The sequence below is a fragment of the Python bivittatus genome, unplaced genomic scaffold (genome assembly GCF_059951505.1).
Source record: "Python bivittatus isolate LINGU-HERP-01145 unplaced genomic scaffold, Pbiv_v1 ctg000340_np1212, whole genome shotgun sequence".
Lineage (NCBI taxonomy): Eukaryota > Metazoa > Chordata > Lepidosauria > Squamata > Pythonidae > Python > Python bivittatus.
Genome location: NW_028277056.1, coordinates 15627846 through 15651608, shown reverse-complemented (window position 1 = coordinate 15651608; position 23763 = coordinate 15627846). Strand labels below are relative to the sequence as shown.

The 23763-nt window shown below is 37.7% G+C and overlaps 1 protein-coding gene across 1 annotated transcript; it reads left to right on the top strand.

The window, feature by feature from the left end:
* The first annotated feature begins 3011 nt into the window (after positions 1 to 3011).
* Positions 3012 to 12357, top strand: LOC103067400 (stromelysin-1-like). Its single transcript, XM_025170876.2, has 10 exons — positions 3012 to 3101; positions 3941 to 4185; positions 4297 to 4445; positions 5393 to 5518; positions 6863 to 7024; positions 7435 to 7591; positions 8942 to 9075; positions 9565 to 9724; positions 11483 to 11583; positions 12257 to 12357. The coding sequence occupies exons 1-10, from the start codon at positions 3012 to 3014 to the stop codon at positions 12355 to 12357; spliced, it is 1425 nt and encodes a 474-aa protein (XP_025026644.1).
* The last annotated feature ends 11406 nt before the right edge of the window (positions 12358 to 23763 follow it).

The window sequence follows — 23763 nt, the reverse complement described above, 5'->3', positions numbered from 1 at the left end:
CCCCTTCAGAAAGAGAACAATCCTTTTATCTATTAATAAAAATGAAAAGCTTGTGTTGGACTTAAACTTCCATAACACCCTTGTCATTTTGACCATTGGTAATGGTGGGAGTTGAAGTCTAACCCCTCTGGAGCAGCAGGAAAAGGAGAGCTGCTTTTGACCTCACCTTATGGAAGGCCTATATAGAGCAGTGTTTCTCAACCTTGGCGTGTGTGGACTTTAACTCCCAGAATTCCCCAGCCAGCATGCTGACTAGGGAATTCTGGGAGTTGAAGTCCACACATCTTAAAGTTGTCAAGGTTGAGAAACAGTGATATAGAGAGAGAAGCACAAACACTTATTAAAAGTGTTTTTCAGCCACATAAAACACCCTCTTCCTGGCCCAAATTTAGAACACATCTGGGATTGCTGGAATGTATAAAATAACAACTGCTAAATAACTCAGCAGCAGGTTTGTACAAGAAAAGGCAGGTATTCATAATCCTAAAGGCAAAAGATAGAAATCATAGAAATGTTGAACAATATTCTGAGGCAACTTCAGAAATAGAGCGTGTTGAAAAGGTGGGGAAATTCCCTAAATAAAAGACGCATCCAAACCTGGGCTACCTCCAACATTATACAACAGGATGTCTACACTCGTAACAGGAATTACCCCCACCCAACTTCTAAATCTGCTTAGGAAATCACCTGACTGTCAGCAGCAGATTTTGGAAGGAGAGGGATTCCAGAAGAAAGGGGAGAATCATTCAGCCAACATTATCTGTTCCCTTACCAATAAATGTCAGTGGATACAATCAATATTCCCTGCCTGGCCTACTTGGTATGCCAGCAAATCATTCAAAGGGGTGCTTCAAAGTGCCCATCTAAAAGCCTTGAATCATCCATTGCTTCTCAGAAGGTCTGGGTAGCTGCCTGGAAGCCCTCCTGAGATCTTCACGGAACAGCAATTTCAAGATGATCCAAAGGACTGTTTGGCTCATTGAATGATTTGCATGGGCCCAATGTCTGTTACAGGCAGCCACCAAATAGAACAGGGGCATTACTGTGAAAGAAATCAGATTTATTATGGGAAAGAGAATGTGAAATGTGTACATTCAGATTTATACAATTATACAAAGTAGACCTATGAATATACATATCCCTGCACTGAGTGTTATAATTACCCCTCGGATGGGGTGCCAGGAGTGGTTCTCACCTGAAATGTGTCTCAAAGAAGAATTTGGGTGACATTCTCATGTGTGGTGGAGGTTGCTCTTGCTGTTTTTAACTTACAAGTCAGGCATGTGTGAATGTCATTTTTCATGGATATCTCCTTCTCCAGAAGACTGCAACCTACCTGGCTATCTATGCTTCCATTAAATCCCAAGGAAAGACATCATGAAAGAAGTCCTTACAGACTTTTTTCAAACAGGAATAGTGGTAGCCCTCACCATTATAATAATAAAAATGAGAATGGAAGTATAGCAGGACAATCTCCAGGATTTAAACCGAACCAGTAATATCTGATAGCCTAGACCTCCTTTTAACATTGAACTGACCTGAAATTTGTGAGGTCATGTGACAGATGAATGTAACATTTAAGTAGGGAAAGTGGCTGGTAGCAATGCTAGTTTTCTTTCCTTTGTATAAGAGACTGTTGGAGATCAAAGGTATATTTGCAATACTTGTTTTGTCATCAGAAAATAATGCCCAATTAATAATGGGCTGTCCCTCTCCTGAAACTTCACCCATATTTTATCTCACTTTTCTGATTGCACAAATTTCATACCTCAATTTTCTCACACCCAGATGCCACTCAGAAGTGTTAATTGACCATTTAAGCAGAGATGATGAACCTGCAGCTGTCTCATCATTCAGTGTCCCAATTGTCTGCCTGTCCAAAGACAACATTTGACTAGTCCAGTTGCCTGCTGTCAACTCTTGGAGGGAGCATTGTTTAACATGTCATTTTCATGTCAGTAGCCAGACAGTGGGGCCCAGATCTCGATCTTGAAGCCTAGCCATAATGGCATCACAGTGAACACAGTGGGATTTACTTCTAAATAAATATATCCTGCTATCAAATCAGTAATCATTTTAAGAGAGAGATAGGCAATTTTTGGGGGCCAGGGAGGAGATGATCACTAGGTATCTGAAAGCTACAGAGGGCATAATAGTGAAGCAGGGGGTGGGCTGGGCTACATTTAACACATTATTTCCTGGAGTTTTTTTCATATATATATTTTAAATCATTCTGTGAAGTTCAAAAACATGATCCTGGAGATTCCAAGAAGCAAAAAAAATGAGACTGCTTCTGGCCTTGTTCGTGACAACCAGGTTACAAATTCAAACATCTTATTCCCATCCCATCCCGTCCCACCCGCAACCCAACTTTGTCTGTTCATGAGTTGATGTCATTTTGACAGTCATCAGTGCTTTCCCCTAGTCTGAATTCATATGATTATGACTTGCGTATCATTTAAAATTGTTAGTCATCCCATGCCAGGTCTACACCCTATAAGGAATTGATTGACATACGTAAGTCTCTAAGCATTTTTGTACTTCCTTGATTACAGACTGGGTAAAAGCCAGAGCTGTACCGTGGTATGACATGATGAACTCATTCTGTCTACCCCATGAACTGTGTGAATGTATACATGTATATACACATGTACACATGCATGTTCACACATTTTAAAAAATGGAAAGCATATGAAGCATATTGTTGGTATGCTTCCAGCTAATAATTACAAGAACATAAATGGTAACTGTTTCCTATGCCTAAAGCATGGAACATTACAACATCTACCAAGATGAAGAGTGAAGAAATCATACTAAATCATTTAGGGCAACACATTGCTCGTTTCCCCACCATTTCCCCTCCTCCCATATCCTCTGTCATTGATTAGGTAATAATTTCAGTTGAGGCAAGCTTCAATCAATTTGCAAAGCAACAGAACGATATATAAGTAGGCAGCACATCTCAAAGCAAGGATACCACTTGGCTTGGAAACAGAAATACAAGACTCAGGATGAGAAGCATCTGTCTCATGCTCTTCGGTGGGGCAATAGCTTTGGCTTTGCCCGTAAGACATGAGGAAGAAAAAATGGAGCTTATCCAGGTAAAGGGAGATGCAAATGGAAGTATATAATGACTGTATAATGCAATGTAACTAGATATCTATAAAGTATTATAAATAATTTAAAAAGATAAGCAATGCTATTATTAATTATCTAATCAATAATATTGTTTTTTTATTTCCCAAGGGGTGTGTGTGTGTGTACACACACACACACACACAAGCATGCATACATATAATTATTTTGTTATCTCCCAGAAGTATATAAAATATTCAGAATCAATGAAGATCAAGAAAGGTGAAAAAGACATACAAAAAGCCATTTCTTGCAAAGGTTGTAAGCTGATAGCTTCAGAGAATGTAGAAGTATTTATTTATCTGGAGATCTGGTATGGCACAATAAAATGTTTTAACTGGATCTCAGGCTATGTTTTATATTTATATTTATGAATAAACAATCTAAAATATAATGGAAAACATAATTGTTTTCAAATACTAAACCATTTTCTTTCAAAGAGCACTTATGAATAAGAGTTGATCTATTCACACCCATCCTATAGGGCAGGAAGTATGATGGACAATTAGAATGATGAAGAATGTGGGAAGATCTGTCCTGATTTTTACATTCAAGTCAATGCTACAATGGAGTAGAGAAAGCAGCTAATGTTCTTATCATCTACAGTATCTCTAGTTTGCTTATTGTTGAGTCTTTTTGTCCTAGAATTTCTTATCTCTCATAAAATTTGGAGCAAGTACAACAAAACGGATGTGCTCATCATGACCTTAAATAACCAGCTACACATTTGACCAGAGACTTCTAAATCATTCTAAAATGTAAGAAAATTAACTCATAGATGTATACGGTTTTTTTTCTCTTTCAGAAATACCTAGAAAAATATTACAACTTTACATCAGATGGGCAAAAAGGTTTTAGAGGCAGAATCAGCAACCCCATGACAAAAAAGATCAGAGAAATGCAAGCATTTATTGGATTAGAGGTGACAGGAGACTTAGATTCCAATACACTGCAGGCAATTAAAAAACCCAGATGTGGAAACCCAGATGTGGGCCAATTTGCCTTCTTTGCAGGTCAACCCAAGTGGCAGAAGAAAAATCTAACCTACAGGTAATCTTTCAACTCAGGTTCTCAAGGGCAAGGTTGATGCAACTCATAGAGAGCTGAAAGATTGAAAGGAAAACCTCCCTTTGAATTTGTGTCCCATTTATTTTTTCAAAGGATACTGAACTATACACCAGATATGGATAAAGCTGATGTTGACAAAAGCACTGAGAAAGCTTTTAAAGTTTGGAGCCGAGTTACACCTCTGACATTCAACAAAGTTTCAGGGGGCAATGCAGACATCTTGATCTCTTTTCGTTCCCGAGGTAAATAAGCTATTATACTTATAAAGTGTAATCTGATAATATGTTGAATGCATAAAAGTCATATGGAAATATTTATTGCATTCATAATTCTTACATCAGGTCTAGGCAACTTTTCACTTGCCAAATGGAATATGTCTTCTACCAATATCATACAGATTTTCTAACTATTGGATATCAATCCTACATCTCAGTTTAGAATACTAGAGCTTGAACAGCAACAACTTAGAAGTTATTATGTCCTCATGCATAGTTTGCATTTAGCATTTGTTTTCCTAGTGCACAAGTTTGTATTAGAATTCCAGTTTTTTATTACTATAATTACCCCAAAGATTGAAATGAAGCTGATCCCTCCCTATAAAGAAAAATAGACAGAAACAAAATTATAAGCACAAACAGCTTGTGCAATGTGGTGTACCTACATGTAACCCCATTTATGCAATTAACTGATCCCCCTTTCTCTTTGCAGAGAGTTTCTGATGAAAAATCCTGAAAAACTTGTATTTCCTTACCTTTACAAACTATCTTGTTAAAATCCATGATCGTGTTATTTTTCCCCCCAGTAACTGGCAAAATTGACAATGATACTCTATGGATGATGTTTGTTTTCTGGCTGTGAGCCCATCACGTATGTCTGTGTTCAGTATCTTCAACCATCAGACAGAGTTCCAAAATTAAGTCATTAAGTCAATTGTTAAAATCCTTCTGATAGAGAGAATTTCAATTTATTTGATCCTTCTCAGTTCTTCTGCTGAAGCCAAGCACAACTCGACACTATCTCAGTTTTGCTTAAATTTGATGACAAGCAAAGGGCAGAAAGTTGGGTATTATTGAAGTGTAGATGGCATATTACGGAAAAGCTGTTACACAAAAACACATAATAATTCATCTCAGGAACTGAAACAATGTCTGAGATGGGACAATAAAACATTTTTTTCTGTTATATTTAGAACATGGGGATTTCAGTTCCTTTGATGGACCTGGTGGCACCATTGCCCATGCCTTCGCTCCTGGTGCCGGTATTGGAGGAGATGCCCATTTCGATGAAGATGAATTCTGGAGCAGTGGCTTAGAAGGTAATTATAAAGATATAAGATGTAAGAAAATTTTGACAAGATCATGTTAAAAAGTTGCTCTTAAGCATCCTTGTCCCCAAGAACAAAAATAAAAATTTTATAGTGACAATATACCACAACATGGTGATAGCTGTGATCAAAAAAAGTTTCCTCTTTATTATAATTGTAGTGGTTTAAATCAATAAAAAACAAAGCTTGTACATATCGGAAATGTTATTATAGGAGATTTCTGACTGTAGATAAATAAAACAGCAAGCAACACCCTAATAATAAAAGCAGGAGTTGGCATGGGACAGGAGCTACAAAAAATAAAAATAGTTAAAATGGCAATCTTGCCTTTAGATTTCATCATATGTCACATGAAGATGCAGAGATCTCATTTCAATGTTTTGGCAAGAACAACATTCTCCTAAGAATAACAAAATGTGATGATTATGTAAGATTTCAACCAACATTTTTAATGAAATTTTAATTTAATTTTGGAGTCTCGTAGGTGTCATTGGAGGATATTATAATTGCTTTGGTTCCTGTAGCTGGCATTTTGCGAATTTGTTAGCAAAATAATAATAAAAAAAAAAAAACAGAAAGAAAGTGGGAATGTAATCAGAGCTAGAAAAAGGAAGTTGTATGAATATATCTCTCACCACAGAATTCTAAATGCCATACAACCCCATTAGAACTTGTGCTGGCATCCAGAACACTGTTTCAAAAACTGAAATGTGCTCATGAGTTTTGAAACTCCAAGTCAAATCCACACCTTCCTGAAATGAAGTGGTTTCTTATAACTTCCAAGCAGTATTAACATGCATAGAATGATTCAGCAATCATTTGGGTGGCTGTGGAGGAGGACCATCAAAATGCTGATGCTTTATTTTCAACAGGGAGATGCAGGATGGGGCATTAATGTCACACAAGTGGCAGGCCTAAGCTTTTTTGGGTTGGGAGGTGTCATTTAAGAGATATAAGCCTGTACAAGTCTTCAATGTGCCTTGTTTCTTTTGTTTTCAGCTGAAAAAAATAGTGAATATCTCCAATTAGTGAAATTTCCAATATTCATCTGTATGACACCAAGATGAAGCAGTAAAATCTCAGGAGCAATAGAAGCAATTAAAAAAAGAAGGGGTTGGGAATTCATGTAGCTCATGTGACTGGGATTGACCATCCATGAGTTACCCAGATCCATTCATAGCCATCACTGTGACTTTTTTTTCTTTAAAAGTGTTCCTGTTTCTTATCTGGAAAAACAACAAGGAAGCAACAGTTAACAACTATTACGTAGTGTTGACTGCACCTAAGATTTAGAATGTCTATTTATAATATGATGTTTTTTAATCTCCCGTGTAGGTTCCAACTTATTTTATGTTGCTGTTCATGAATTTGGCCATTCACTTGGACTCCTGCATTCCCAGGATCCTAATGCTGTAATGTTTCCAGTGTATAAGGACCCTGAGGAAAATCAACAGACTCTATCTCAGGATGATATTGAAGGCATCCAGTATCTCTATGGTAATTTAGAAAATGCTTATAGTCTAAAACAGTGTTTCTCAACCTTGACAACTTTAAGGCGGATGGACTTCAACTCCCAGAATTCCCCAGCCAGCCAAGGTTGAGGAACACTGGTCTATATTGTAACCTTTAACAACTTGTGAACTGAGAGAAAAGTCAGCTCAGACTCAGTTTTCTAAAATGTCTGCATCTTTTAAGTCACCTCATATCAGCATGTAGATAATGAAGTATCAGCTTTTCCTCAGCCTAGTACCCTAGTCAGGACTTCAACTTCCAGTATACCTCTGGAGGTTACTGGATTCTGGATAGCTGCTTTATGCAAAACTTTATGTATATTATATGCCTAGCCACATAGGGAAGGGGGTTATTTTTTTCCCCCTGCTAATTTCATGCATCTGACATTCTTTCAGGAGCATCATCAAACCCATCTCAAGACCCAGTAGAAGAGGATGAACCAAGAAAACCCTCCAGCCCAGAGAAACCCGCATTACCATCTGCTTGCAATCCTCACTTGACATTTGATGCTGTGACCTCTTTCCGGGGAGAAATAATGTTCTTTTGGAATAAGTAAGCCTGTAATCTTCAACCAGAATCATTATCTTCTCACAAAATTACTGCACGCATGCACACACACACTTCTAATGTGGAGAAAAGATTTGTTAATGTGTGAACTCTGGTTATTTAAGATGTAATAAACTGGCCTTGGGAGCTGGAAGAGGTGATCCAGGAATTCCCTCATCTAAATATTGGAGAAATTTGGTGGGGAGGGTGAAGCAAGCAAAGGGCAGAGCCTGGTCAGAAGCAAACTTCAGAACATCCATTCCTCATCTCACTCCCCCTTCTTCCTCTTCCTGAGCACTGCTTTGCTAGCAGTGGTATGCAGGGAAGGGATGCAACTCTTACTGGAAACCTGAACTGATCTCCTGCAGAGGGTTTCGAAAGGTTATGGACAATTATGTTGATGGAAATATGCAAGAACCATTACCTAAGGAAAAGGGGCTGAAACATGTTTTAAGTCCTGAGGAACGAGATAATAAGTGGAAGTGACTCAGGCAGATGCCTCCTTGATTCACTGGGTTTTAAGAAGGAGGAGATATGTCAGTCTTGCCAGGTAGGCCAGACAGGAAACATGACCAGATAAGCAAATTCTACTTTATTGTAAAGCTACATTAACAGAATCTTGCAAGTCTGAAAGTATAATTCTCCCGCTGTCTCCTTTACAGCCCAAGAAAGTAGGTCCCTTTTCAGCCTCTTGCCCTACCCACCATCCAGCTGTGGGCTATGCCCTCTTTTATCTGACTGTTCTGTTGGCAGTGTCTTTTTGTCCCATCTACCAAGGTCTTTTCCACATACCATTACAAGATATAGCACAGTTAGACTTACAAGATCCTGTTATTATAACCAGTGTCAGTAAAAGTAGTTTTAGCCTTCCTGTGGAGTTCATTTTTCTGGCCTTATCCTAGTGGAGCTGACAGGTTTTGACTGATGATGATGATGATGATGATGATGATGATGATGATGATGATTTTATAGATTTTTGGTCAACTCAAGGCAGTGAACATAATACTCCTGCCTTTTATTTTAATGCAAAAGTTGTGTGAAATCATCCTGAGGGCTGCATGAAGCCAGAGGATAACAGGTTGCTCATCCATGATCTGCAGTATTAAAAACTTAATAATCAATCCTAATATCAAATAATGTCCTGAATGCCCTGAGAGCATTCAGGTATTTCTTTCACACCATTTCATTTCATTTTTCTCTTTTTTAACTCCTGTCTCTCTCCACTTAAGAAAAAAAAAATGCTGTTGCCAGGGCTTGAAATTTCAGATGTTAAAAGTATTTAAAAAAAAAGAAAGAAAGAAAAAGAAATGTTATCATAGGTGCAGTGTTTTAAAACAAATGTGTGTTTTTTAATAGATATTTTTGGCGAAAACTCCCCCAGTACAGACAGATTGATTTGAATCTGATTTCTGAATTTTGGTCATTTTTACCATCTGGAGTTGATGCTGTTTCTGAAAATAATGAGAAAGATGAGACATTTCTTTTTAAAGGTAAGCTATTATTATATATACTAGGGCTCTCCTATGCTTTGTATTTGATTCAAAAAAAGTATTTTCTTGAAAATCTGAACAAGAAAATAGTATTTGTCTGTGACTCTTTAAAGTAGCCACTTCTTTTCCTGGAATTGTGTGGCAGTCTTCTGCAGCTGCAGGGGAAACCTTTGAAAAGATACAGCTGCTTTAAAGAGTTGCAAACAGGGGCTAAGTTCATGCCCTCATGCTCCCTAAAGGATCTTTTGGGAGTCAGATCCAAAGTGCTGTAACAGAGTTGCGAATTCTGCAGTGAAAGTACCAATTTAGCAAAAGAAGTAAGGATTTTGTATCACTTGGGGGCAAATAATCTCAGGCAAATAACTTGTCTTTTCCTAGTTGCCAGACCTGATGGTTATTTGAATTACAGGCACTTCTAACAGGCCCCCCACTCAATCCCACTCATTCGCTTCTAGAAATCCTTTGCACTCATAATCTGCTTGATTACAGGCAACCAGTTCTGGGCTGTGAAAGGAGATTCCATGCTTCTTGGGTACCCCAAGCCCATCTACAGTCTGGGCTTCCCCAAAGATGTCACAAAAATTGATGCTGCAGTTTTCAATGCAAATGAAAAGAAGACATATTATTTTTCTTCAGACAAATACTGGAGGTATGACATAATGTCAGATATGATGCAAGAGGGCTTACAAATGGCTTTCATCTCTGTTTGGCAAAGCTGATAGTATCTGCATTTTAAAAGAAAGCAAGTTAAATGCAAAATCCACAGAACATAAATCAGGACCCCAACTAATACATTTTTCTGTCATTCCCTTGCCTGGATACTGGGCAGTTCATTTCCTGTGGGTAGTTCATAAAATGTGGGTAAAATGTGGGTAGTTGATAAAAATAATACAGAGTGTTTGTATGTATACCTTATTTTACCAGCAAGTGGCAACGTGTTGCATTGCATTATACATTTAATATCAAATCAAATTTTTATTCAGTCATAGGCCAGCAAATAGAACAAGAGAATCACAATTAATTAGGCTAAAAAATAATTATTCTAAAATATCTAAGAAAAATTAGAAGAGATACTACGGCATACGGTACAAATTATAGAACTAAAATGTTTTGGCATTATTTCCTTTCCAAACTGATTAGTGCCCTCTAATGGTAGCTACATATATTATTTGTCTACTTGATAGAAAATGTTATTTCTTTCAGAAAGTAACTACTGTAGATTTTATTTTGGGGATGAAAAATAAGTTGAATTATAGTACATTTTAATGTCTATGAGGTGCATTTACTGACTAAGCCAATAAGGACAAAATCTCAGTAACCTAAAGGCTTAAACTGGTATGTGATATTATTGATTAAGATTATGAGTTGGTTGGAAATCATGGAATCCTAAGAGTTGGAAGTGACCTCAAAGTAGTTTAGACTTCAGCTTTAATCTATAAATAATACAGAATGGAAATAGTGCATCTACTTTGTATACAGAAGCCCCCAATTCTGGCATCTCTAGATAGAGCTAGAAAAGGCTCTGATGTCAATCCAGAAAGCCTCTGTCAGAGTACTGTTGTCTACTTGGCTGATCAGTGGTCCAGCACAGCAGGAAACAGCTTCCAATTTTCTTTCAACAAAGTAGTTTATAAGCTTTGATTATAAAACCAAACAGTTTGGGTTGGAGTTTCCATCCAAAGGAGTATTGCAACCTTTAGTCTCCACTGACAGAAATCTAATTTCCAAATCTTCTCTAAAAGGATTTTCAGTGCTATTCTATTGTGTTTGATCAGACCTTATCTTGAATATGGTGTCCAGGTCAGCAGTGTCACTTGTTGAAAGGGATACAGAGAACCTGAAACATGTTTTGAAAAGGGCAACAAGGGTCATCTAGGGGCTAGAAACTAAGTCCTTAACGGGCAATTTAAGGAATGGGAAATATGTAGCCTTGAGAAGACTGAGAAGGAATATATATTCTAGCACTGAAGATGTTACCTAGCCGGGTAACAAAACATTTGCAAGGAAACACCGAGCTCAGAGAACCCCAAGGACTCCACAGAATATGTATTCCTTTGAATAGTATTCTTCAAATACCTGAAAGGATGTCACACCAAAGAAGGTCAAGGCAGCCATGTTCTCTCTTGTTCCAGAATGCAGGACATTGTATGCTAGATATAAATTACAGGAAGACAGATTCTAACTGAATGTTAGAAAAACTTACCAAAAGCAGTATAATAATGAAAATTATTATCCAAAGAGGTGGAGTCTTCCCTCCGTTGCAGGTAGAAGCCCTCTGTCCAGAATACTTTAATTTAGATTTCTGCTCTGAGCAGAGGGTTGAACTAAATGACTCCTTCCAAATCTATGATTCTAATCCCAATTTCGGTTTGGCTTAAATTTCTTTCTTTTTGTTTCCTTTTCTAAGTTACAATGAAAACAGCCAAACCATGAACAAGAAACCCCAAAGGATTCAAGATGGCTTCCCAGGTATCACAGGCAAAGTCGATGCCGTCTTTCAACACAATGGTAAGGAGGAACTCTTAGAAGAAGACATTACTAAGGACTTTGTGCCAATGTGACTTTCTTTTTAAGGAAACTTAAACCAATGACAATTGACTTGACAGTGATTAGGACAAAGGTTCATAACTGGAGGCCCTGAGGGTCTTAATGTCGTAGTTGTGTCCTCCAGAGTCACTTCAAAAGGGTATTTTAAAAAAGGATATATTAAAGAAACTGTAATTACTCATTTGCTTGTATATTAGAACTTATAGGCCACTCCAGTCAGAACCAACCTTGAGTGGCAAATTAACTACTTGTGATTGTAATTATATAACATTTAACTCAAGTTTAATTTAAACTTTAGAACCCAAATGTTAAATAATTCAAAAAGTATTTAAGTAAAATTTATACTTGTCCACTGATTTCAGTGCAACCCTCTCTTTGCCCACCAAAGAATTATGCCCCCTTAGTTTGGATGAGTGGCACAAATCTTAACCCTTTCCGTTATGTCTCTCTCAATTTTGCTGCCCAGAAAATGTAGACAGAATCTGCCAGCAAAGCTATTCCAGGCTAGTGTGTTCACTGCTGCATTTCTGTACTAGCTAAAGTTTATAATTACTCTGCACTTTGACAGGTATTTTTCCATTTGTTTCAAATGTACATTATATTCACTTAAATTTGCTTTCTTTCCCCTTTGTAGATTTATTGTACTTCTTTAAGGGAACCAATCAATATGAGTTTGATCCTAACACCAGGAGAGTTACTCGGATCCTGACAGCCAACAGCTGGTTTTCATGCTGAGAAGATAAAGAAAAAAGTGTTGAAACATAAACTGGCTACTTTATGTTGAATGTCTAATCCAGTGTTGTGTATATATATGGTAATCTGTCGATAGAAATAATTAAATTAGCAGTCCTATATATGATAATGTATATGATATATATATATATATATAATTATATATGTGATATATGTGTTTTTCTTTCTTATTAATTTTAATTATGTATTTATTTATTGTTTTAATTTGTTGTAAACCGCCCAGAGTCCCCCATTGGGGGGAGATGGGCGGGGATAAGTTTGCTAAATAAAAATAAATAAATAAATAAATAAATAAATAAATAAATAACTGCTATGAGATTATTATATGCACAAGAATGGAAAGACTCTGAAAAACCCACAATGGAGGAATGGCTGGTGAAGATGACAGAATTACCAGAGATGGAAAAAATTGACTTCTGATTAGAGAAAGGACAAAAACCCCATTTATTAATGACTGGAAACACCTTATGGACTATTTGCTGAAAAAAAAAAAATGAACTTGTGATCTATGGGTTTGACGATTAGAAAGGGTAGACTAAGGAAAGAAGGGAATTATGTTGTAACCTTGGAGAGAGGGAAAACTATAAATGTAAATGCTATTAAGAAGATTGGAAGCCACTTCTTTATGACTTTTTCCTTTCCTTTCCTTTCCTTTCCTTTCCTTTCCTTTCCTTTCCTTTCCTTTCCTTTCCTTTCCTTTCCTTTCCTTTCCTTTCCTTTCCTTTCCTTTCTTCTCTATTTTTTCTTTGCCCTTTTTTCACTTATTATTTTTCTTTACTTTCCTTATTTTTTTCTTACAAAATTTGTATTGTTCTTATTCTCTTAACTTTTTAAAATAAAAATTATATATGTAAAAAAAAAAATCAGCAGTCCTATAATCCATTTATCTTACCAAGGGATCATAAATCAACTGTGCCAAAAGACCACAATGAGGAAATCTGTATATATGAGTAGAACGATCCTTGATATTTCTTTTTGTTCTGCTAAATCGTCCTGCCAGTTTTTTAAATGGAAACTGACATGCCAGTTCAGACTTGCAGCTCACCAGGGGATGGGATCAAAAAAGTCACAATGGTGTCTGTCACTGCAAAATTTGTGGTGGCGGCTACCATTGTATTACAAGTTGAAAAAAAAGATACGGCTTCAATTGTGCACTCTTGACTTTTTTGACACACGCACACACTCCATGGATGTCTTTACTTGCAGCTAGCTGAACAAAGAAAAGGTTTCATGCTACATAGCAGGCATTTAGCTCTCTGTATAGACAAATTTTGCCTTTTCATACCCATCCCAGCCTCACACAAAGGCCAGCCCAATTATTTTGCCACACCTGGCAGAAAATCTGGCAGAAGTTCTTCTCATCCATTACACAATAAGATAAATAACACAAGCAATAAGAAGATACTTTGCTCTCCTTTCAAGACATCCACATTTTGCTGTCTGAACAGGCTACTTCATTCTGCTTAACAAAGTTTCTGTTGTATGCATAGTCCTAACTGAAGAGTGAAGTTAGGAGGTAGACTTTCACATTCAATCTACACAGAAACTTCAGGAACCACTCAGGTGATATATATGGAGTGTCTGTTATGCATAATACTATGAAATTAGATTACAAAATGGATTTGTAATCTCTGGAAACAGCTTTAATAATTGGACAGGATCCAAGGTGCTTCTTATAAAACTTATGATCTTTCAGGCTAAGTTTCCAAGATAAATAAATCCGTTCCTTTATGGTAATAAACTCTTCCAGGTGTACATATATACATATGTTGCAATACCACTGAGAGAAAACATTGTAGAAACCTTTGGGCTTGAAGTTCATTATTTCATTTTTAAGGGAGTTCCACCAATACTGAACACTACTTTTTAGTGTTTCATAAGATTGTGTGTGTGGGTGTGTGCGCGCGTGCGTGTGCATGAACTCTTATTTAAATTAGTTCCTCATCTTGTTTCCCTCAAATATTGATTATTGAAAATTACAGCTTTGAATGGACAAATGTTTATTTGTATATATTTGGATTTTTTAAAAAAAAAATCAACTTGATTATTCAACAATAAAGTACATTTTGGTGTGATATGTTTCTGGTTTTTGCACTGACCTTGCATCACTGTTATCCTAGGAAGTTTTAACTAAAGCAGCTAGACATAAATAATAAATAAACCATTCTACCACTTCCCTCACCAATTTTCGTGGCATGAAGAAGGTTTTATTTAGTGTGGAAAATAAAAGTTTGGTGAAGTAACATGATTTGAAGGATTTGAAACTCTTTCGCTACATCCATACAGGAATATACCTATGTTTAATTTACAGAAGGGTAGAGATTGGTTGGACATTAGAAGAAATTTCTTGATAGGAACAATTCAACAATGCAGCCATATGGATGGCTCTCACCAAGCCATGATTTCATCTAAATCATGTTTGTGTGACATCATGATAGAAGTACAAAAGGGGCAGCTTTCATTGTGACCCTACAATGCACATTTGATCATTTGTCCCCTTTTCCAAACACCCATCACTAAATACCTGAAGTGGGGATCTTTCCACACTTGAGATATTCAAGCAAAGGGGGTCAAATAACAATGGGGAATGGTCATTGCTGGGTTTCCTGGATTAAGTTGTGGGTTGAAATGGATTATTTACGCTATCCTTTTCAGTTGTAGGATTGTATTATCATTCACCAACACATATATTATGAAATCATTGTTGCAATACTGAATGAGGAAAGCGTGACAGATAAAAACTAGATCTGTAAAGATGGATAGTGAAATGGCCAAAGTTTGGTGGATAGATAGCTTATCCATTAAATTTATATTCCACATTTTTTACTGATCATGAAAACTGAGAAACATATGAAGCTACCTCACACTAGCTATATTCACATAACATTTAAAACAGGTTAGTACAACATGCCAATTTTGATTAGTATTAACCTCAGGTAGGTTTTCTATGGCTTAGCACATTATGCAAACTCAGTTCATTTGATTAGTTTATGGTTTAATGTGACACACAACCCCAGAAAATGGGTTGATGTAATAACCAGATTCTGCATTCTGTGAACATAGCTACTGAATCAGATCATTGGTTCATCTAGTTCAGTACTGTCTACACTTGCTGGTTGGAGGCTGTCTCAGCTTAACTGGGATCTTTTGGTCTACCATTAAGTTGTGCTCTATCATAGAAGCTATGACCCTTCTCCAATTCTTAAGCAGAGGTCCACTTAGAAGAACTGACAAGATCCAGACCTGAAGAAGAAAGCACCACTTTAGGGCCTAAAGTTTATATCACGTTCTTAGACTAGCTCCTACATGCAATTACAAGGCTGATGAAGTAATCTTCAATAATTCTATTTGCTAATATTTCTCCAGTCCTCTATCTTTATAAGCCATTACTAAGAGAGGGAAATTTCTCTTGCATCACTCCCCTTTGCGTCTTTCTCTTTCTGTGAGGCTTCCCAGGGCTTGCTGAAGCTTACTAGGAGTAGGCAGCTGTTCTTCCAACACGGGGGGGGGGGGGGGGAGACTTCAAACATGCATATGTAAACACTTTCTTTTCTAGATAGAGGCGTATGGGAGAAAAAGGATGTTTTCTGGAAACTGCAGGACAGTTAGAGTATTTGGCTATCTGCAAGAATTGGCAACCAGATTACAGGTGTAGTGTATGAACAACAGAAGGACCTTCTGGTGCAGAGGTGATATTTTCTTGTGATAGAAGTGTGTGATAGATTAATTGTGCTCTTCAGAAACTGGCAACAAAAATCAGTTTGTAGAAGAAAGGAGAGAAAACAGATGATGATTTAAAAAACTGGTCCATTCAAGAACATCCCATTGCAAGCCTAATCCCCTAAATAGCCATCATAGTAGGTTTAACCTAATTCCCTAAATGTCTATCATAGTAGGCTTCACTGAGTTAGAACCAATGAAGGGATGAAATACTAACTCCACTAACTGTGGAGTAACCTGAGGTCAGTTTTCTTATTGCAACTCAGATATTAATCTGTACATCAGTACAAGACTGTTTTGTGTCACAACTATTTTGTGAATGGTCATAACATAATTTCTCATCTCAATCTCATTTGCTACATTTTATTTTTTCCTGTCCTCTCCTTTAACTCTTTACTCCCATCTGCACAACCATAGATGCATATATATTCCTCCCTCAGAGTAATATTTTATTCATCTGATGAAATGCACAATTATTCTACAAATTCTTGTATTCTAATAAATGTGTTCATCTTTATCATGCCACAAGACTGTGGTTTTTTCCCCCTACAAAAAACTAACATTGCTACCCCTTCTCTAGAAATTCCAGATACACAGTGCAAATCTGGAAGAAACTATCAAGGAAAACTGGTGTGAAATCCTTCGTATCATATATTAATAAGATTGTGTTCATCAGTGCATGCACTGAATAAAGAAATATTTTTTCCTATTTCATAAACCAATGTTTTCAACCCCTGGCTGAAAAGCTAGAACATATATTTAGAAAGTTATCTCATGTTCAGCTGCCAATTTCTAGTGATAATAAATTCAAGGCTATCATAAACATACTTTTAAACCTTTGTTATAGGATTATGTATTTTTGTTTTCATCATTTCTGGGTTTCCTTATTCAGACATTGTTTTCCACAGCAGTTCTCCATGCAGTATAGAATTCTTTAAGAAGTACCATCAGTGCTTTAATCACATCATGTGGACAGGAACTTTTCATTTATCAGTTGTCTTTCTACTAGCACACGATTGTGTGTATTCTGGGTTTTCTCACTGTTAATTAAGATGCTGAGAAAATGAAAATGAAATGAGTAAATAACCTCAGTAGCTCTTTTGTTGCATGTTGCCTATTTTTTTAAAAAAATGAAGGGCTGTGACTATTTAGAATCAGACAAGTAGGTCTCCATTGACTTTCGTACAAGAGGTAGGAAAAAAAGTAACAACCAACTGTTGACAGTTTGCCTAACCATGGTTTACTTAATAAACTACATAATATATTAAACCACACATTATGGCTCTGTGTAAATTTGCAAACAAAACAAACCAACCAACCACAGGATTTTCCTCCTAATCTTTGACCAATCAGTGTAAGCTTTTTCAGTTCCTTTGAAAATGTTTCTTCAGTCCTAGAGCTGGACCCAAATTTTTCAAAAGTATTTTCTGATAACATTGCTGACAGTTGTCTATCCTCTGCTCTTTTCCCCAGAAGAATAGCAACTTTGCAGAATCATTTGGGGAAGGAGGAGAAATTGCTATTCTCCTTACCTACACACACATAAAATGCATGGAGCAGGAGGCTTTGAGGGGGAAGCAACTCAGGTTTGTTTGAAGGGCAGTATAAACCTGCAAGTTTGGAAGATCCTACGACAAGAAATCTAGTAGCACCTTTTCAGACTAACACATTTTATCAAAAAGTGCTACCCAGACTCCTCCTGATTTTTGGTTACCATCAACTAATACGACTCTCATCCTATAATAAGAAGACATGATAACCTTTAATTGTTCTAGTCATATTCAGGGAATTTGAATATGAGACTTTGCTGCTCAAATAAGCCTGTGGAGAACAAAGCCAGAGACTGAAGAATGGAGTCAGTGTGCATGGCCCATGGCCCTTACAAAAGTTTATAGAGCTGGTTTAGACATTAACACATCTATGCACACAAGTACTTTTCACAAAATTTTCAAGTGCAGCATCAAACTGTACCTGAGTCTTTCCAGTCAGTGCTCTCCTGGGCACTGGGTTTTTCCTAGTATCTGAGAATTATCATAGGATGGTTTAATATCATCTGTTTAAAAATGCTAAAAAGAAGAGTTTGGCTTAGGAAATATGGGGAATATGGGAAAAACAATTCTCATGCAATGAAAACTTGACTATAAATAATGGGAAATCATTTTCAGCTTTTGAGTCAGAAAGGAAGAGCAGGAGATGTCCAAACACAGATATGCAACTTTTTATTTATTTATAAGATGTCAATGAAAGGGGGAGGGGAATTAAAAAATGAACCATATCCAGAAACAGATGGTAGTTAAGGCTGTCATGAGATGCTAGCTCATTATCTGATATTTCAACACAACATTGCCACTTCCCTTTGTCCCAAAACATCCTGTTCTCTCTTCTTTGCCCAAAAGAAATGTTAGTCTGTTGCTGATGGAGTCATATAATAAATCAGAAATACTGGCAGGAATGACGAATAGCTAGTCTAGAGGAAATTGACTTGATACAGTCTTGGTGGTCCAGCTGTGTGAGTGGGTTGAATTTCATTTTTTTTTTAATCTGCACTCAGTCGTTACCGACTCTGCAGTGACTGCTTTTTGCACGAGTCCTTTGCAGTTTTCAAGGCAAGGTGTTTCGGAAGTGGTTTGCCAATGCCTCCTTCCTAGAGCAGAGCCCAGGTGGCAAGCGCAGGAGGCAGGGTTTCCATTGCTTTGCGCCTTTTTTGGGTGAGCGCACCTTCTGCGCTAACGGCAACTGCTCCCGACTCCTTTTGCAAGGCACTGCCAGCATTTTTCCTCCCACCAGAGTGAGAGTACCCATTTATCTACTCACGTGAGTTTTTGAACTGTTGGGTTGACAGGAACTGGGGGAGGAAGCAGGAGCTCACTCTGCTACCCAAAGGCTGGGCTTGAACCACTGAAGTGTCGACCATTTCTGGCCGGCAACTTTCAGCGTCATTAAGCCGCTGCGCCACCGCATCCCCCCTGAATTTCATAGTTGGTTCAAATTATCTTTCAGCCAGAAGAGATTCTTGGTACTCTGCAGCATTCAATATCTTAGTGGCTAATGCAGCTTACAGAGAGACTGACAGATAGAGGAATCAGGAGCCTACCATTCCTAGCAAAAGAAAATTAACACTGGTCATGAGAAAGCAAGAACTCCCCCACAGAATGAGCTTCCTGATTGTTTAATGCAATGTTTCTCAACCATGGCGACTTTCAGGTGGCTGGACGTCAACTTCCAGAATTCTGGGAGTTGAAGTCCACCCATCTGAAAGTTGCCAAGGTTGAGAAACACTGGTTTAATGTGACCTTCCAAATGTAAATCCACAGGAATCATTGCTCCAAATAATGCCAGGAGAAATGCCAGAAGGAAATAGGCTTACCATATTTTGATGTAAAGAAAGAAGGCAGTAAAAATAATTATTTAAGTCACACACATAGAGGAGACCCTTCCAAAGCAGCATTCAGAATTTGACATGATCAGATGGACTGATACTTTCCATTCAATGCAGTAAAATGAATGAGTTTAACTAAAATCCCAAAAGTTATTACAATATTTTGGGTTTTCCCACACATACCCATTTACTGGGCTACTGATTTCAATGAAAACAAAACAAATGATATGGACATAAGGAGAAGAAAGTTGCAGGGAAGGGAGTGGCTCTCAGAATCTTGAAAAGTGCTCAGGTGAATTAATATACATTTCTACCTGAAAAGGAGGACAGTATGAGACCAGGAAGTTTAAAATAAGGTACATAACTTTTTAGGGATTAAGTGTTGCATCTGGCTTTAAAATTGGATGCTGAGTATTACACTCCTAAACGGATGAGGCCAGGACAAAAACTAAATTTAATTTAACATGAATTTAGTTAAATTCAAATTTAATTAACATTATGGATTTCTAACTATATATTTTATCATTTCAGTCACACATTACAAATGACAATTTTTAATTTGCTGACAACTTTTGAAAGTCTATGGAAGACTGGCTTCAGTGATCAAGTGAGTTTTTATCTATGTACAACCTGGCCAAAAAATTACAAAAATAACTCACTGAATATGGCTAAAATCAATATACTAGATCATACTATCAACTATATTTTAGTAGCCATTAACAAAGATTAATCAAAACACCTTTGAATTGTTCCAAAGACTTATTCTATATCTTAACTTTTACAGGAATTGACAGAAAATATTACCATAAAAATATCACTTTCATTAACACACACAGACTTTTTCCAATAATGCAACTTTCCTTCCAGGAAAAGAAGCTGTACCTGTTTACCCAGAGAAAAGTAAGATCCTACCATTAAAACTTTCCTCGGGAATGAAACAATAATTTATAAAATATATATTCACTAGGTGCAATGTGTTTTTAAAACATATGTTATTAATTTTATTGGACTTTGAAGGAGCTAGACAGAAAAAATACAGTGTTTTTGAACACTGGTGTTGGGGAAGACTCTGGAGAATGCCATGGATAGCCAAGGAAACAAACAAATGGATCATTAACTTAATCAATCCAGGGTTTTCACTTGAAGCACAAATGACCAGATTTAAATTATCATATTTTGGATACATTATGAGAAGACCTTCTCAGAAGAAATCTATAATGCTGGAAGGATGGAAGGAAAGAACAACCAACAGCAAGGTGGATGTATTCAATTACAGCAGTGATGGGTAAACTATTGGCAGACCCGAAAGGCCAGGTTGAGGCAGATCATCCTGGAAAAGATCTGTCTATGTGGTCACTAAGAGTCAATACCAACCTGATGCAGAAGTCAATCATAATCAATTTATTTTATAATAAAAAAAGTTTTGACTGCTCTTATATCTTTTACCTCTGACATTTATTCGTAATGCTGTCATTTTCCACACTATGCAACATTTTTGTGAAAACGCTCTCTGGGGATATGGTACACCTGGACTGCAAACATTTGGATAATCACCAGATGGCATCCAAAGAGTTAGACTGGTCTATATAATGTTGTTGTCATCTAATGGTCATTCAGATGTTTGAAGCCAAGATATGGTACCCTAGAAAAAAAAAGCATTCTAAGAGTCATGTAAAAAAAACAACCCATTTTGCTAATAATAGCAGTTTCATAAAGTTTTTTTAATAACTGTTTTCTGATAATACCTCAGGGTTGCATAACTATATTCCAATTGTGACTGTTTTTGGCTTTTGAGCTACATGTGATACATGGCATGTTCCACAAAGTAGCCCAAGGAAATCTGGGTAATGCCAGAAAAAATGTGAATCAATTAATCAAATATGGATAATATGAAAATCCCCTATATTTTTAGTTAATTTATTTATTCAATTTATAAGACCATCTAATCACAAATAACTCAAGATGCGATACAAAGAGTATTAAAACGCTTCATAAAATACAGTAAGAGGAACAAAATGTAATATCAGTGATTGTCATGGAGGAGCAAGCACAGAAGTTTCTGTAACGTTTTGATGTTTCGGTGTGTAAGGATTATAAAGATTGTCATCTCCACAGTTCTTCTCCAAACCATATACTAAGTTATGACTATGTGAGGATTAGCAACTAAAAGGGTCCTATCATCTGGCTGAGGATATCCTATATCACCGGGGCTTTGGAAATAGACTGCCAAATTGACCACCACCCTTCACACATACTCTGATATCAACTTCTGCAAAGTCAACCATGCCCGAAAGAAGTAGTGGTTCAAGCAGGTTATATGGCAGAGCTCTATCATTTCCAGAGGCCTTCCATTCACCTTAACAAGTCCATTTCCTCTTTTGCCATGAGCAACAGCAGAAGTAGTTTTCTTCTCACTGAAGGGGGAGGAGCCTCTTAGCCAGCATGGCACCCACCATCAATAAAAGCAGCCGCAAAACCCCAAAAAAGTGGGAGACTAATTAACCCACTCAACAATGGCCCAAGGAATTCCATTTAGCCCTGAAGACATCTAGTCATGCCCAGGGTTAAGCTGTGTCTATGCAATCAGTCATATTGTAGAAACCTAGTCAGTTAACTCATTTTGCAGAGATAATCCTCCAATAAAAGAGCTGGAGAGAAAGAATGGCTGAGAAAGCAAGAGTCACCACTGCAAAATTACTGCTGAGGCATGGGAGAATACAATGTACCTCACAAAGACAGACTGGCTTCCGTGTGAGGCTAGGGGGAAAAAAGATGCTATTGCTTTGCCTATTCATTAAATTTAATGTTATTTATTTATTTAAAACATTTATATAGCTGCCCATCTTAAAAAAACTCTGAGTGGCTTACAACCAATAAAACAAAACCAAACAATATCAAACAGTATAAAACCAACAACAATAAAACTAGAAATAGAAAAACCTGCCACCCACATTCTCATCCCACCCGGGCTTTGCCTTAGCCCAATGCCTGGGGGAAGAGCCAGGTTTTAAATGCTCTCTGGAAGGATAGAAGGTTGGGGCCTGTGGGATCTCAGGGGGGAGGGTGTTCCATAGGACAGGGGCTGCAATAGAAAGGCATGCTTCCAGGGACCCACAAAATGGCAATGTTTAAGGGAAGGGACCTGCAGCATACTCACACTGTCTGATCTGGTGGGATGGACAGATGTCCTAAGAGAGAGGTGGTCCTGCAGATAACCTGGTCCCATGCCATGTAAGGTTTTAAAGGTAATAACCAGCACCTTGAGCTGCACCCAGAAGAAAACTGGGAGCCAGTGAAGCTTATGCAACAAGGGTGTAATATGTGCGAACCTAGGGAAGCCCAACACTGCACATGCTGCTGCATTCTGGACCAGTTGTAACTTCGGGTAGTCTTCAAGGGCAGCACCATGTACAGTGCATTGCAGTAATCCAAATGGGAAGTGCCCAAGGTGGGAGTGACCATGAGCAAGGCCTCCCGGTCCAGGAAAGGGCGCAATTGATGCACAAGACAAATCTGTGCAAAGGTTCCCCTAGTCACGGCTGCCACCTGTTAATTGAGCAGTACCTGCGAATCCAGGAGGACCCCCAAATTGTGCCCCAGTTGCTAATTGTTAATGCAGCAGTAACTCATCCCTTGATTACCACTTGGTTGGTCTGCTGTAATGTGCTTTATGTGAGGCTGCCTTGGGAAGCAACCCAGAAGCTATAGCTGGTGCAGCTAGACCTCTGATAGGACAATCCCAACAGGTTGGAAGAAAACCTATCTTGAAGTTGCTGCATGGGTTGTTAGTAGGTTTCCAGGCCTGACTCAGTCTGAATCTGCCCATTCAGTCTGGCCATCAAGAGAGGACCTTGTAGGTCTGTCTTCCTTGCAAGATACATAGATTTATAGCTACATCCTATGTATCTAACGAGGAAGAGGGCTTTCAGCAGGCTTTCTTTAGATGTTCAGACAAGATGGACAGATTCAATTTTGGCAAGGCAGTCCCTGATATACCCCAATGCTATGCTTTATAGTGCTTTAAAGGTGACCACCAGCACTTTGGCAGCCAATGCAGTAAGCTGAAAATTGGTGTTGCCTTGTGTATTAAGTTTGGCCTGTATGCAACCTGGTTGCCACATTCCGCACTGGTTGCAGCTTCTGAATCATCTCTAAAGGTTGCCCTACATAGAACGTGCTACGATGATCAAGGCAAAAGTTACCATCCCCAGAGCCTCTTGGTTCTGAAGAAATTCTCCCGATTCTGGGTAAAAAAATCAAAGTCTGCTGTAGAACAATTAATGGAAAAT

What these genes read in the sequence shown, in the direction of transcription:
- LOC103067400 (XM_025170876.2), top strand. Translation starts at nt 3,012, where the DNA reads ATGAGAAGCATCTGTCTCATGCTCTTCGGTGGGGCAATAGCTTTGGCT. An exon ending in AAAAAATGGAGCTTATCCAG is followed by an intron (nt 3,102 to 3,940) that starts GTAAAGGGAGAT and finishes TTTCTCTTTCAG; the next exon opens with AAATACCTAGAAAAATATTA. An exon ending in TGCCGTCTTTCAACACAATG is followed by an intron (nt 11,584 to 12,256) that starts GTAAGGAGGAAC and finishes TCCCCTTTGTAG; the next exon opens with ATTTATTGTACTTCTTTAAG.